Here is a 14,079-nt window from a genome sequence, read left to right as displayed (position 1 = left end):
TCCAGGGATGAGAGATTTTCCTTACAAAGTTAGGTTGGTAAATCTGGGTTTGTTTTACTTGGAGCAAAGGGGATTGAGGGGAGATTTGAAAGAGGTATACAATATATTGGCAAGCTTCAATAAGGCAGACGAGGTAAATCCTCCCCATTGGCTGATAGTGCAAGGACTAGGCAACACAAATGTAAGGGGCGGGATTCTCCACTGGTGGGATTCTCCGTTTTGCCGGCGCCTGGGGGTTTCCCGATGGCGTGGGGCTGCCCCACAATGGGAAACCCCGGTCGAGATTCTCCGACCCCCCGCCGGGACGGAGAATCGCCGGGGGCTGGCGTGAATCCCGCCCCCGTCGGTTGCCGAAGTCTCCGGCACCGGATATTCGGCGGGGGCGGGACTCGCGCCGCGCCGGTTGGCGGGCCCCCCCCGCGCGATTCTCCGGCCCGGATGGGCCGAAGTCCCGCCGCTAAAATGCCTGTCCCGCTGGCGTAGATTAAACCACCTACCTTACCGGCGGGACAAGGCGGCCCGGGCGGGCTCCGGGGTCCTGGGGGGGCGCAGGGCGATCTGGCCCCTGGGGGTGCCCCCACGGTGGCCTGGCCCGCGATCGGGGCCCACCGATCCGTGGGCGGGCCTGTGCCGTGGGGGCACTCTTTCCCTTCCGCCATCGCCACGGTCTCCACCATGGCGGAGGTGGAAGAGACTCCCTCCACTGCGCATGCGCGGGAATGCCGTCAGCGGCCGCTAATGCTCCCGCGCATGCGCCGCCCGGAGATGTCATTTCCGCGCCAGCTGGCGGGGCACCAAAGGCCTTTTCTGCCAGCTGGTGGGGCGGAAATTCGTCCGGCGCCGACCTAGCCCCTTAAGGTTGGGGCTCGGCCCCCAAAGATGCGGAGCATTCCGCACCTTTGGGGCGGCGCGATGCCCGACTGATTTGCGCCGTTTTGGGCGCCAGTCGTCGGACATCGCGCTGTTTTCGGAGAATTTCGCCCCCCATTGACCAACCGGCGCAACGGAGAATCCTGCCGGTGGGTCGAGGCTGAAAAGTGGTGGGGCGGAGAATCCAGCCCAAGGTTTTGGGTAAGCGATGTAGGGGAATGTGAGGAAGAGCTTCTTTATGCAGCGAGTGGTAATGACCTGGAACCCGCAGCTCATGAGAGTAGTGGAAGCGGAAACATCAATAATTTCAAAAGGAAATTGCATCGGCACTTGAAGGAAATAAACATGTAGGACTTTAGAGAATAAGTGTAGGAGTGGGACTGGACTTCCCGGTGGGAGGGTGGCATCGGCTCAATGGGCCGCATGGCATCCATCTGTGCTGTAAGTGACAGCTGCAATTCATCAGAAATCAGCAGCTGTTTCAGATCAACAAGATCGGGAAAGGAAGCAAGCTTGCTCATGGAAAAATGCATTTGGGAAATGCTTTAATTTCTATGATTCCAATCATCCGTGTTGTTTATTTATTCTGTCCGTCATATTGTTCATGCAAATCTCACTTCTTGGGAACTCCAGGAAATGTGATCACCCAACATTGATTCACGGGATTTGCTGAATAAAAACAGCAGCTGTGTGAAAGGGAGCAGATAGACACAACACTACCACAGCAGCAGAGCATCATACGGTGAAGGACAATGAACAGCAAAGTTACTCTCATTATCCTCATTCTCTTTGCACTTTACATGGATTCTACGCAAGGTAAGAAATGATCTAATTCCATGGTAGCTATACAGAATCTAAAGTCATACTCGTACATATGCATTCTTCACTTGCTATAAATTGTTTAACTAACAGCGCTTACTACTATCAATAGCTGGATTTACATTTATTTAATTCCATGGTCATAAAAACTCATCAAAAATACTGATAGAGGAGACCATTGTCAGTAAAAAAAAAAGCATTAACAATCTGAGTGAGGGGCAGCACGGTGGTGCAGTGGTTAGCACTGCTGCCTCATAGCGCCGAGGACCCGGGTTCGATCCTGGCCCTGGGTCACTGTCAGTGAGGAGTTTGCCCATTCTCCTCGTGTCTTCGTGGGTCTTATCCCCCACAACCCAAAAAGATGTGCAGGGTAGGTGGATTGACCACGCTAAATTGCCCCTTAATTGGAAGAAAAAGAATTGGGCACTTTAAATTTAAAAAAAACAATCTGAGTGAGCACCTATCAAACACGGAACTAAGGGCTGCCAGGGATCTATTGCACAGGTGTGGCGATAAGTATGTTTTTCAATCACAAATATCCATTGTATACCGAACTGAATGAAATCCCATTCATCAATACAGAGTAATATTAAGAGTTGTATTGTAGCAGGGAATATGTATAATTCCAAAGAACCGGAAAGATAGAGTGAAACCTAAGAGATGGTGTGACCCCGGCAAGCACAGGCTTTACTCCAGAACGGGATTCACTTCAACAACAGTCATTCCTGTTTTCAAACTGCAATATTCTTTTCACTAACTATTGATAACAGGATGTCTCTCGGTTGTCTTTTTAAAGAATTTGCCGGTGGGGGGGGCATGTGGTTTAGTGTAAAAGTTGCTTTGAACTTGTTCAGATATAAATATGCATAACTAGATATAGACGTGATATAGAGAGTATCACTTTTAAAAATCTAGAGAGTAAAGTTCTGTCATTTGTTCACTTCACAGCTGGACGAACAGGAATGAATTTGCGATGTAATTGCATCAAAACACGCTCGAAGCCCATTCATCCAAAACTCATACAGGATATTAAGATTTTAAAAAGTAGACCCCACTGTCCTAATGTAGAGATCATGTAAGTATTTATTAAGCAAGGTCCTTAGACAGCTTCTGTTTCTTGCACTAACGATATTTAATCTGGACTATCGAGCAGGTCATTTCAGCTAATTGTTATTGCTTTTTTCTTTCCTCAGTGTCAGTGTCAAAGGTAATGAAGTCTGTCTGAATCCGAAGGCACTGTGGGTGAAGATGATTGTTAACAGTTTGTAAGTTCTTTGTGCTACTTAATCTGAGCAACAATAATGTTAGAGGGGGAATTTGGGCAAGATTCTAATTCACTCAAAAGCCACCGATTTTCATGGAGTTTAAATCGCCCCCAGGAAATGCTTCACTTTATGTTCAGTCGAAGCATCAAATTCAGTTGCCACGGTATCTCTGCTTTATCAGATATATGCCACAGGACCATAAGAAATAGGAACGGGAGTAGACCATTCAACCCTTCAAACCATTTAATAAGATCATGGCTGATCTAACACTCACTGAGTCTACTTTCCTGCCTTATCTCCATAGCCCTTAATCCCCCTACTGATTAACAACCGATGATCTCAGCCTTGAATATGTTCAAGGACTCAGTCTACACAGCTTCCTGGGGTAAAGAATTCCAAAGATCACCACCCTTTGAGAGGAGAAATTCTTCCTCAAGCCCATCTTAAATGAGCATCCCCTTCCTCTGTGACCATGCCCTCTGGTCCTACACTCCCCCATGAGTGGAAACATCCACCCAGCATTTACCCTGTCTAACCCCCAAAGAAGAATCTTACATATTTCAATCATATCGCATCTCATTCTTCTGAACTCCAAGGAGTACAGACCCAACCTGTTTAATCCTTCCTCAGATGGCATTCCCTCCATACCCAGGTTCATCCTAGTAAGCCTCCTTTGTACTGCCTCAAAGTATAAATAATTAATCCTTACAACCTGCCATCACTCCCACCTTTGTATCATTTGCAAATTTGGCCACAGTGCACCCTCCAAATCAGAAATATATTTTGTAAAGAGCTGCGATTCCAGCACTGATCCCTGCGGCACTCCACTGGTTACAGCCCTCCAAGCTGAGAAAGACCCTCTTATCACTACTCGTTGCTTCCTGTTAGTTAGCCAATCCTCTATCCAAGCCAAAATATTACCTCCAACACCATGAGTTCCTATCTTGTACAATATCCTTTTGTGTGGCACCTTATCAAATGCCTGTTAAAAATCCAAGTATACAACATCGACTGCTTCCCCTCTATCTATCCTGGTTGACACCTCTTCAAGGAACCCTAGTAAATTTGTCAAACATGATTTGCCCTTCATGAAACCATGCTGACTCTGCCTAATCAGGTTAATACGTTCCAAATGCACTGTTATTCTCTCCTTAATAAATTATCCTCATATTTTTTCATTACCTGAAGTTAGACTAACAGGCCTGTAGTTTGCCACCTTCCCCTTTGAACAAGGGTACCATCTTGGCTGTTTTCCAATCCTTTGGCACAGTTTCAGAATCCAAGGATATTTGGAAAATTACTACTAATGCATCCACAATCTCTGTAGTTACCTCCTTTAAGATCCTGGCGTGCAAACCATCAGGCCCAGGGGATTTGTCAGCCTTTAACTCCATTAGTTTTCCCAAAAGCAATTCTCTGGTGATGGTGACTGTATTTAATTCCTTCCCCATATTTGTTCCTATTTCTGGGATGCTTGTGGTATCCTTTACAGTAAAGATTGATGCAAAAGAGCTATTTAACTCCTTACCATTTCCTTGTTCTCCATAATTACTTCTCCAGTTTCATTTTCTAAGTGGCCCATGCTTTCTTTTACTTCTCTCTTCCTATTAATGGACTTCAAAAAGCTCTGATTGCCTGTTTTTATGAACTATTTCCTACAGTGTGGCTACTTTTCAGGGGCCTATATAATATTCCTACCACACTCTTTCTTCCTTTGGTATCTGTCACTTCCACCCAAATCGACTCCACATCCTGAGCCTAGATTGACCCTCAGAACTGTATTTATTCCCTCTATTATTGGAAAGCTTCCCCGCTACCTTTTCCTTCCGTCCAGCTTTATTAAAAGCCAAGTAACCCTGAATATTGATTTCCCATCTTTGATTTCCCTGCAACCATGTCTCAGTAATGGCTATCAGACCGTACCCATTTAACTCTATTTGTGCTATCAGTGCATTTGTCTTGCTTTTTATGCTACGTGCACTAAAACATAGAACTCTTAATTTTGTTTTTCTACCACTTTTCCTTACACTGAGCCCATCTCAAGAGCCAAAGAGCCACTGTTTGCTCTTTGCCTTCTATTCCCATGACTTCCTCCCTTGCTTTTGCTTCTCCTGTCGTTTGTTTCTAACCCAGTTTCCATCTCCTCTAACTCTCTGCTCTGATACCCATCCCCTTGCCATACTAGCTTAAAGCCTCCCCAACATCTAAGTTAAAAAAAGTTAGCAGAAATTGTTTCTTTCCTTCTGTCTCAGTTGCCCTGGCCCAATTATTGCACAGGGAAAATGATAATATTCTGTCATACTGTGATGTAATTTATCCTCTGAGAAAATGTAATGTAAATCTACCAACAGTTTTCAAAATCTGAGTATTATTGATGTAAACATTAGCCCACAGTAACCTTAGAAACTCACAGTATAATTTTTATCCGTTCTTGAATTCTGTACAGTTTCAAGAAACAGATGAATTTCAGTGAGGAGAAGGCCGATGTCTGAATATCAAGAATCTGAAGCGTTGTTGAGTCAAAGGCCTATTCAGGCTTTTTGTATCTTCCGGCAATCCATGGATGTATGATCAATTTACATGGTACTATGAAGTTTAGATCTATCAGTTAATTTTAAAATATTTTCAAGTGAGCATTGAAATCATTGTTTTACACTCCGCTGTTTATTTATATTTTATTTGATGTATTCTTGGTAACATAATTGGTGGTAGCTGAGTGATAGAATGAAGGCTGGCTCTGAATTCCTGATTGTTTAATGAAGTATTTGTATGTTCCAATCAGAATATCACCTTCGGATGGTTACTGCCATGTTATGTTCACCTTCATTTCTCAGTATAATCCTGGTCCTGAAAACTCTGGGGTTTTTTTAAACCAGTTTCCTGCAGTAATTCTAATGGGAGAGTGTCCTGGTTATACCAAATCCTCACTAGTGTTTCAGCAGAGAGAGGCACAGATTTTCCGGGCCTAAAATGTGCAACGTTTTCTGTGTTGTATGTTCCATTCTATGCCACTGTACATATTTAATATTTATGCTGTTATTTTTATATTTGAATTTTATATTGTTATAAAGCATTATTTTATATTGAGAGAGCAGCAAACAATGAGTGAAAAGCAATTTTTTTTAAATAAATATGTTTTTATTAAAGTTTTCGAACACAATTTTTCCCCCTTACAAAGTTTGTTGCCCCGCCAGCTGGCGGGGAAATGCGGCACATGCGCGGGAGCGCAGCGGCCGCTGACAGTTTCCCGCGCACGCGCAGTGGGGAGAGTCTCTTCCGCCTCCGCCATGGTGGAGGCCGGGGCGGAGGCGGAAGGGAAAGAGTGCCCCCACGGCACAGGCCCGCCCGCGGATCGGTGGGCCCCGATCGCGGGCCAGGCCACCGTGGGGGCACCCCCCGGGGTCAGATCGCCCCGAGCCCCCCCAAGGACCCCGGAGCCTGCCCACGCCGCCTGGTCCCGCCGGTAAATACTAGCTTTGATTTACGCCGGCGGGACAGGCAATTTCTGGGCGGGACTTCGGCCCACCCGGGCCAGAGATTTGAGCGGGGGGTCCCGCCAACCGGCGCGGCCCGATTCCCGCCCCCGCCCAATCTCCGGTACCGGAGACTTCGGCGGGGGCGGGATTCACGGCAGCCAACGGACATTCTCCGACCCGGCGGGGGGGTCGGAGAATGACGCCCCTGATAACTGATAGATAACATTGTTAAAATAAAATAGTGAACTAACAAAATAACACAAAATAGTGCTCCCCCCCCACCCCCTCACCCCATCTAGAACACAAACAATTTACCCCCCCCTTCCCTCCCTCCCCCCCCCCCACCCCCCCTCTGGGCTGCTGCTGCTGGCTATCTATTTTCCCCCGAACGTTCCGCTAGATAGTCGAGGAACGGTTGCCACCGCCTGGTGAACCCTTGAGCCGATCCTCTCAGCGCAAACTTCATCCGCTCCAGTTTTATGAACCCCGCCATATCGTTTATCCAGGCCTCCACGCCGAGGGGTTTCACTTCGTTCCACATGAGTAAAATCCTACTCCAGGCTACTAGGGACGCAAAGGCCAGAATATCGGCCTCTTTCGCCTCCTGCACCCCCCGGCTCATCCGCTACCCCAAATATAGCTAACCCCCAGCCTGGCTTGACCCAGACCTTCACCACCTTCGAGATCACTCCCGCCACTCCCCTCCAATACCCCTCCAGTGCCGGACACGACCAAAACATATGTGTGTGGTACGCCGGGCTTCCCCCGCACCTCCCGCATTTGTCCTCCACTCCGAAGAACCTGCTCAACCTAGCTCCCGTTATGTGTGCTCTATGTAGCACCTTAAATTGGACCAGGCTAAGCCTGGCACACGAGGAAGAGGAATTTACCCTACTTAGGGCATCAGCCCACAAACCCTCCTCAATCTCCTCCCCAATCTCCCCCCCGAGCTCTTCTTCCCATTTTCCCTTCAGTTCTTCTACCAGCTCCTCCCCCTCTTCTCTCACCTCCCGGTATATTTCGGACACTTTGCCCTCCCCGACCCACCCCCCCGAAAGCACCCTGTCCTGAATCCCTTGTGTCGGGAGCAGCAGAAATTCCCTCACCTGTTGTCTCGTGAACGCTCTCACCTGCATATACCTAAAGATATTCCCCGGGGGCAGCTCATACTTTTCCTCTCGCGCTCCCAAGCTCGCAAACGTCCCATCTATAAATAAGTCTCCCACTCTCCTAATTCCTGCCCGGTGCCAGCTCTGGAACCCTCCGTCCAACCTCCCTGGGGCAAACCTATGGTTGTTCCTGATCGGGGACCACACCGAGGCTCCCAACACACCCCTCTGTCACCTCCATTGCCCCCAGATACTTAATGTTGCTGCCACCACTGGGTTTGTGGTAAACTTTTTCGGGGAGAGCGGTAGTGGCGCCGTCACCAGCACTTTTAAGCTTGTTCCTTTGCAGGACGTCATCTCCAGCCTTTTCCATGCCGCCCCCTCTCCCTCTATCATCCACTTACGGATCATCGCCACATTGGCGGCCCAGTAGTCGTCGCCCATATTCGGCAACGCCAGTCCCCCTCTGTCCCTGCTACGTTGCAGGAACCCCCTCCTTACCCTCGGGGCCTTCCCTGCCCACACGAAGCTCATGATGCTCCTATCTATCTTTTTTGAAAAAGGCCTTAGTGATCAATATAGGGAGACATTGAAACACAAATAGGAACCTCGGGAGGACCATCATCTTAATCGCCTGCACTCTGCCCGCCAGTGACAGCGGCTGCATATCTCACCTTTTGAAATCCTCTTCCATTTGCTCCACCAGCCGTGTCAGATTGAGTCTGTGTAAGGTTCCCCAGCTCCTGGCTATCTGAATCCCCAGGTATCGGAAGCTTCTTTCCACTCTCCTTAGCGGTAGGCCATCTATCCCTCTATTCTGGTCCCCAGGGTGTATCACGAAAAGCTCACTCTTCCCCATGTTAAGCCTATATCCCGAGAAATCTCCAAACTCCCTCAATATCTGCATAACCTCTATCATCCCCCCCACTGGATCCGCCACATATATCAGTAGGTCATCTGCGTAGAGTGACACTCGGTGTTCCTCTCCCCCTCTAACCACCCCTCTCCATTTCCTGGAGTCTCTCAGCACTATGGCCAGAGGTTCAATTGCCAGCGCGAACAGTAATGGGGACAGAGGGCATCCCTGTCTTGTTCCCCTATGTAGTCGAAAATACTCCAACCTTTGCCGATTTGTGACTACACTTGCCATTGGGGTCCCATAGAGGAGTTTAACCCAGCTGACAAACCCCTCCCCGAACCGGAACCTCCTCAGCACCTCCCATAGATACTCCCACTCTACCCTATCAAATGCCTTCTCTGCATGCATTGCCGCCACTATCCCTGCCTCCCCCTCTGCTGGGGGCATCATTATCACCTCCAATAGCCGTCGCACGTTGACATTCAATTGTCTCCCCTTTACGAACCCTGTCTGATCTTCGTGCACCACCCCCGGGACACAATCCTCTATCCTCATTGTCAGCACTTTTGCCAGCAACTTGGCGTCCACATTTAGCAATGAGATAGGCCTATAAGACCCGCATTGCAGCGGGTCTTTATCTCGCTTCAGGATTAGTGATATCGTCGCCTCCGACATTGTCGGGGGTAGGGTCCCCCCCTTTTCTGGTCTCGTTAAAGGTTCTTACCAGCAGCGGGGCCAACAAGTCCACATATTTCCTATAAAATTCCACCAGGAACCCGTCAAGTCCAGGGGCCTTCCCTGCCTGCATGTTCCTCAGCTCTTTGGTCACCTCGTCCACCCCAATTGGCGCCCCCAGGCCTGCCACCTCCTGCTCCTCTACCCTCGGGAACCTTAGTTGGTTCAGAAACTGCTGCATCCCCTCTTTTCCCTCCGGGGGTTGGGACCTATATAACCTCTCGTAAAAGGTCTTGAACACCACATTTACCTTCCCTGCTCTCCGCACCGTGGTTCCCGTTTCATCCCTAACTCCCCCTATTTCCCTCGCCGCTGTCCTCTTTCGAAGCTGGTGGGCCAACAGGCGACTCGCCTTTTCCCCATATTCATATCTCATCCCCTGTGCCTTCCTCCACTGTGCCTCTGCCCTCCCTGTGGTCAGCAGGTCGAACTCCGTCTGGAGTCGTCGCCTCTCCCTGTATAGTCCTTTGTCCGGGGCCTCCGCATATTTTTTATCCACACTCAAAATCTCCCCCAGTAATCTTTCCCTTTCTTTGGCCTCTGTTTTCCCCTTGTGAGCCCTGATGGAGATCAACTCCCCCCTGACCACTGCCTTCAGCGCTTCCTATACTACCCCCACTCGGACCTCCCCATCATCGTTGGCCTCCAGGTACCTTTCGATACATCCCCGCACTCTTCCGCAGACTCCCTCATCCGCCAATAATCCCACATCCAGTTGCCAGAGTGGACGCTGCTCCCTCTCCTCTCCTAGTTCCAGATCCACCCAATGTGGGGCATGGTCTGAAACAGCTATGGCCGAGTACTCCGTTCCTTCCACCCTCGAAATCAGTGACCTTCCCAAAACAAAGAAATCTATCCGGGAGTATACCTTATGGACGTGGGAGAAAAAGGAAAACTCTTTGGCCAGCGGCCTAGCAAATCTACATGGATCTACTCCCCCCATTTGGTCCATAAACCCCCTAAGCACCTTGGCCGCTGCCGGCCTTCTTCCGGTCCTGGATCTAGATCTATCTAACCCTGGGTCTAGCACGGTGTTGAAGTCTCCCCCCATTACCAGGTTTCCTACCTCCAGGTCCGGGATGCGTCCCAGCATCCGCTTCATAAATCCCGCATCATTCCAGTTCGGGGCATATACGTTGACCAGCACGACCTCCATTCCCTGCAGTCTGCCACTCACCATCACATATCTGCCCCCGCTGTCCGCTACAATGTTCCTAGCCTCGAACGACACCCGTTTCCCCACCAATATGGCCACCCCTCTATTCTTTGCGTCCAGCCCTGAGTGGAACACCTGTCCCACCCATCCTTTCCTTAACCTAACCTGGTCCGCCACCTTCAGGTGCGTCTCCTGAAGCATGGCCACGTCTGCCTTCAGCCCCTGAAGCGAACACTCGGGCCCTCTTAATCGGCCCTTTAGGCCTCTCACGTTCCACGTGATCAGCCGGACTGGGGGGCTGCCCGCCCCCCTCCCCTGTCGACTAGCCATCACCCTCTCTTGGCCAGTCCCACGTCCCGGTTCCGCGCACCCACCCGTCCCTCAGGCGGCGCATTCCCGCCTCGACCACCTTTTCTCTTACCAGCTCCCCTTCGATCTCCGCAGCATCAACCCAGATGTCCCTCCCCCCCTGCCCCCCCCCCAGCCCCCCCCCCGCTAGATCCCCATCTAGCATGGTTACTCCCCCCACATTGCTTCCGAAAGTCAGCTGACTTCAACTGACCCCGGCTTCTCCGGCTCTCTCCTTGAAACCCCCCATGTGAGGAACTCCCATCCTCCTTGCGCCTATCTTCCCGCCATCATGTCTCTGGCGCGGGAAAAGAAAAAGAAACCACGCGCTTTCTAGAGCCATCCCGCCCCCCATGGCGCAGCTCCCCCTACTGCCCCGCTCCCATTCCCCATCCCCCGCCTGTGTCTCTTCTTCCCCCCCACCGGCGCCCACATTTCTCAGTGTCCCCCCCTCCCCAATTTACACCTCTATACATCAGCATTGTCGTTTCCCCTCCAACATCAGTCCCTCAGTTCTGGTCCAGTTTCTCTTTTTGAATGAAGATCCATGCTTCTTCCGACGTTTCAAAATAGTAATGTCTGTCCTGGTGCGTGACCCACAATCGCGCCGGCTGCAACATCACGAACTTCACTTTCTTCTTATGCAGCACCTCCTTGGCTCCATTGAAACTCGCCCTCCTTCTCGCCACCTCCGCACTCCAATCCTGATACACTCGTATCACCGCATTCTCCCATCTGCTACTTTGTACCTTCTTGGCCCATCTCAGAACCACCTCTCTGTCATTGAAGCGGTGAAATCGCACGACCATCGCCCTAGGTGGTTCTCCAGCATTTGGTCTCCTCGCAGGGACCCGGTGGGCCCCTTCCACTTCCAAGGGGCCCGAGGGGGCCTCAGCTCCCATTAGCGAGCCTAGCATCGTGCTCGCGTAAGCCCCGCCGTCAGCTCCTTCCACTCCCTCGGGGAGACCCAGGATCCGGAGGTTCTTTCTCCTTGATCTGTTTTCCAGGACTTCAATCCTTTCGGTGCACTTCTTATGGAGCGCCTCGTGCGTCTGCATTTTGACCGCTAGGCCCAGGATCTCGTCCTCGTTGTCCAGTACCTTCTGCTCCACCACACGGAGCTCTATCTCCTGGGCCTTTTGTGTCTCTTTAAGCCCCTCGATTGCCTGTAGCATCGGGGCCAGCACCTCCTTCTTAAGCAGCTCCACACACCGTCTTAAAAATTCGTCCTGGTCCGGTCCCCATGTCGCCTGGGCTCCCTCCGACGCCATCTTGCTCCTTTCTTTCCTCTGCCGCTGTCCTCGAGGATTCTCCGAGATCTGGCTGCCGCCGCCGGTATTTTTCTTTTCCGCTGGGGGGGACTCCCTGTTGCCTCACCCCACACCGGGCTTTGTCCTGAGTAACTTCATTGCAGTGTTAATGTAAGCCTACTTGTGACAATAAAGATTATTATTACTGATTCATGAACTGTTTATGTCATTAAATTTTAAATATCAAACTTTGTAGAAGAATTGAATCTTTCACCAAAAAATGCAAGCATTTAGTTCCTTTTTGAAAGGGCTATCCCAATTAATGCCCTGCTCTACCCATTTACCGTAAACTTGGCCGGATTTCCATGCAACCTGTGGTAAACCACTGTAGTATATTATACGTATTGTGGTAAGCTGCTGCTGTATTACATGTAATGTGGTAAACCACTACCTGATGGCTCCGCCTCCCCTCGGTATAAAGGTGGCTGATCTCCGCCCCTGCCCCAGTTCAGGATCAGAGGCCAGGAGGCTTTCTGTTCAGCTTATTAAAGCCTCAGTTACGTTCACTACTCGTCTTGTGTTCGTGTTCATTGATGACACATCAATTTAATAAGCTAAACTTTTAAGATGAGTTCATCACTCAAGCCTGATCGCCTGGAGCTTGACCCACAGGCAGCCGACGCCACTGCAACATTCGAGCACTGGCTAAGCTGCTTCGAAGCATACCTCGGATCCTCCATCAAAGACGTCACCGACCTCCAAAAGCAGCAAATACTCAACGCACGGGTGAACCCGCAAGTTTTCCTTCTTATCAGGGACGCCCCCTCATATACGGAGGCGATAATGCTGCTGAAGGGACAATATGTAAAGTCTGTAAACGAGGTGTATGCTAGTCACCTTCTTGCCACGAGACGACAACGCCCTGGGGAATCACTAGCCGAGTTCCTGCGTGCCTTGCGGGTACTCGGCCGGAACTGTGCTTGCCAGGCGGTATCGGCTACCCAACACACGGAGCTGTTGATCAGGGACACCAATGCCGCAGGCATTAAATCAAATTACATCTGCCAGCGATTGCTAGAAGGGGGTACACTCGGCCTCCCAGAGACAGTGCAGCTCTCAAACTCGCTGGAGGTGGCTTTCCAGAACATGGAGGCCTACACCTCCGACCGCACGGCAACCTCGTGGACCTCGTGGGCACCGCCATCATCCGACTCGAGTGCGGCGCAAGCCTGTGCCGCGCAGCAGCCCGCCATCGCCGGAAGCCCGAAGTGCTACTTTTGCGTTCAGGGTAAGCATCCCAGACAACGCTGCCCTGCACGGAACACGACTTGCAACGGGTGTGGGAGGAAGGGCCACTTTGCTAAAGCCTGCCAGGCCCGATCTCTCCCTAAAATTCCTAGGCCCAGCAGCGCTGCCTGCTGCCTGTCGGGGCCGCCCCCAGCTGCCGCGCCACCCACCATGTGCGACCTGTGGGCGCCGCCATCTTCGCTGCCACCCGCCATGTGCGACCCATGGGGGCCGCCGTCTTCACCGCCATCTTTGATTTCGTCCGCCACGCGTGACCCATGGGGATCGCCATCTTTGACGCCATCTCCGATGCCACCCGCCATGCGCGACCCATGGGGGCCGCCATCTTGGGATCACTCCGCAGCCTCCCGGGACACCTGTTCACCCGGTCGTATGCTGGCCGCTCGCTGCCTCCGACTGTCCCATCTATCACCTTCCGAAGCTCGGCTCCATCACACTCGACCAGTCTCGACCTCATCACCTCACAAAATCTACGATGACCGTCCGGATCAATGGGCACGAGACAGCTGCCTTTTCGACTCCGGGTGCACAGACAGCCTTATCCACCCAGATACGGTAAGGCGCTGCTCCCTCCCAATCTTACCCGTGACCCAGAAAATCCCCCTGGCTTCCGGATCACATTCAGAAGAAATCCGGGGGGCACTGTGCTGCGACCCTTACTGTACGAGGCGTAGAGTACACTAACTTTAAACTCTACGTCCTTCCCCATCTCTGCGCTGCCCTTTTACTGGGGCTTGACTTCCAGTGCCACCTCCAAAGCCTTACTTTAAAGATCGGTGGACCCCTGCCCCCACCTCACCGTCTGTAGCCTCGCGACCCTTAAGGTCGCCCCACACTCACTCTTCGCTAATCTCACCCCGGATTGTAAGCCCGTCACTACTAGG

The 14,079-nt window shown here is 51.1% G+C and overlaps 1 protein-coding gene across 1 annotated transcript; it reads left to right on the top strand.

The window, feature by feature from the left end:
• Positions 1-1,539: 1,539 nt before the first annotated feature.
• On the top strand, positions 1,540-6,100 carry LOC140409496 (interleukin-8-like). Its single transcript, XM_072497904.1, has 4 exons — positions 1,540-1,686; positions 2,638-2,764; positions 2,883-2,954; positions 5,401-6,100. Exons 1-4 carry the CDS (start codon positions 1,623-1,625, stop codon positions 5,444-5,446), a joined length of 309 nt encoding a protein of 102 aa, XP_072354005.1. The 5' UTR covers positions 1,540-1,622; the 3' UTR covers positions 5,447-6,100.
• The last annotated feature ends 7,979 nt before the right edge of the window (positions 6,101-14,079 follow it).

This window comes from Scyliorhinus torazame, chromosome 3 (genome assembly GCF_047496885.1).
Source record: "Scyliorhinus torazame isolate Kashiwa2021f chromosome 3, sScyTor2.1, whole genome shotgun sequence".
In the NCBI taxonomy this organism is placed as follows: domain Eukaryota; kingdom Metazoa; phylum Chordata; class Chondrichthyes; order Carcharhiniformes; family Scyliorhinidae; genus Scyliorhinus; species Scyliorhinus torazame.
This window is presented reverse-complemented; position numbering and strand designations above follow the sequence as displayed.

Bases quoted from the DNA above. Each gene is read 5' to 3' on its own strand.
- LOC140409496 (XM_072497904.1), top strand. From the start codon at position 1,623: ATGAACAGCAAAGTTACTCTCATTATCCTCATTCTCTTTGCACTTTAC. The intron at 1,687-2,637 runs GTAAGAAATGAT...TTCACTTCACAG, and splicing joins TTACATGGATTCTACGCAAG to CTGGACGAACAGGAATGAAT. The intron at 2,955-5,400 runs GTAAGTTCTTTG...AATTCTGTACAG, and splicing joins AAGATGATTGTTAACAGTTT to TTTCAAGAAACAGATGAATT.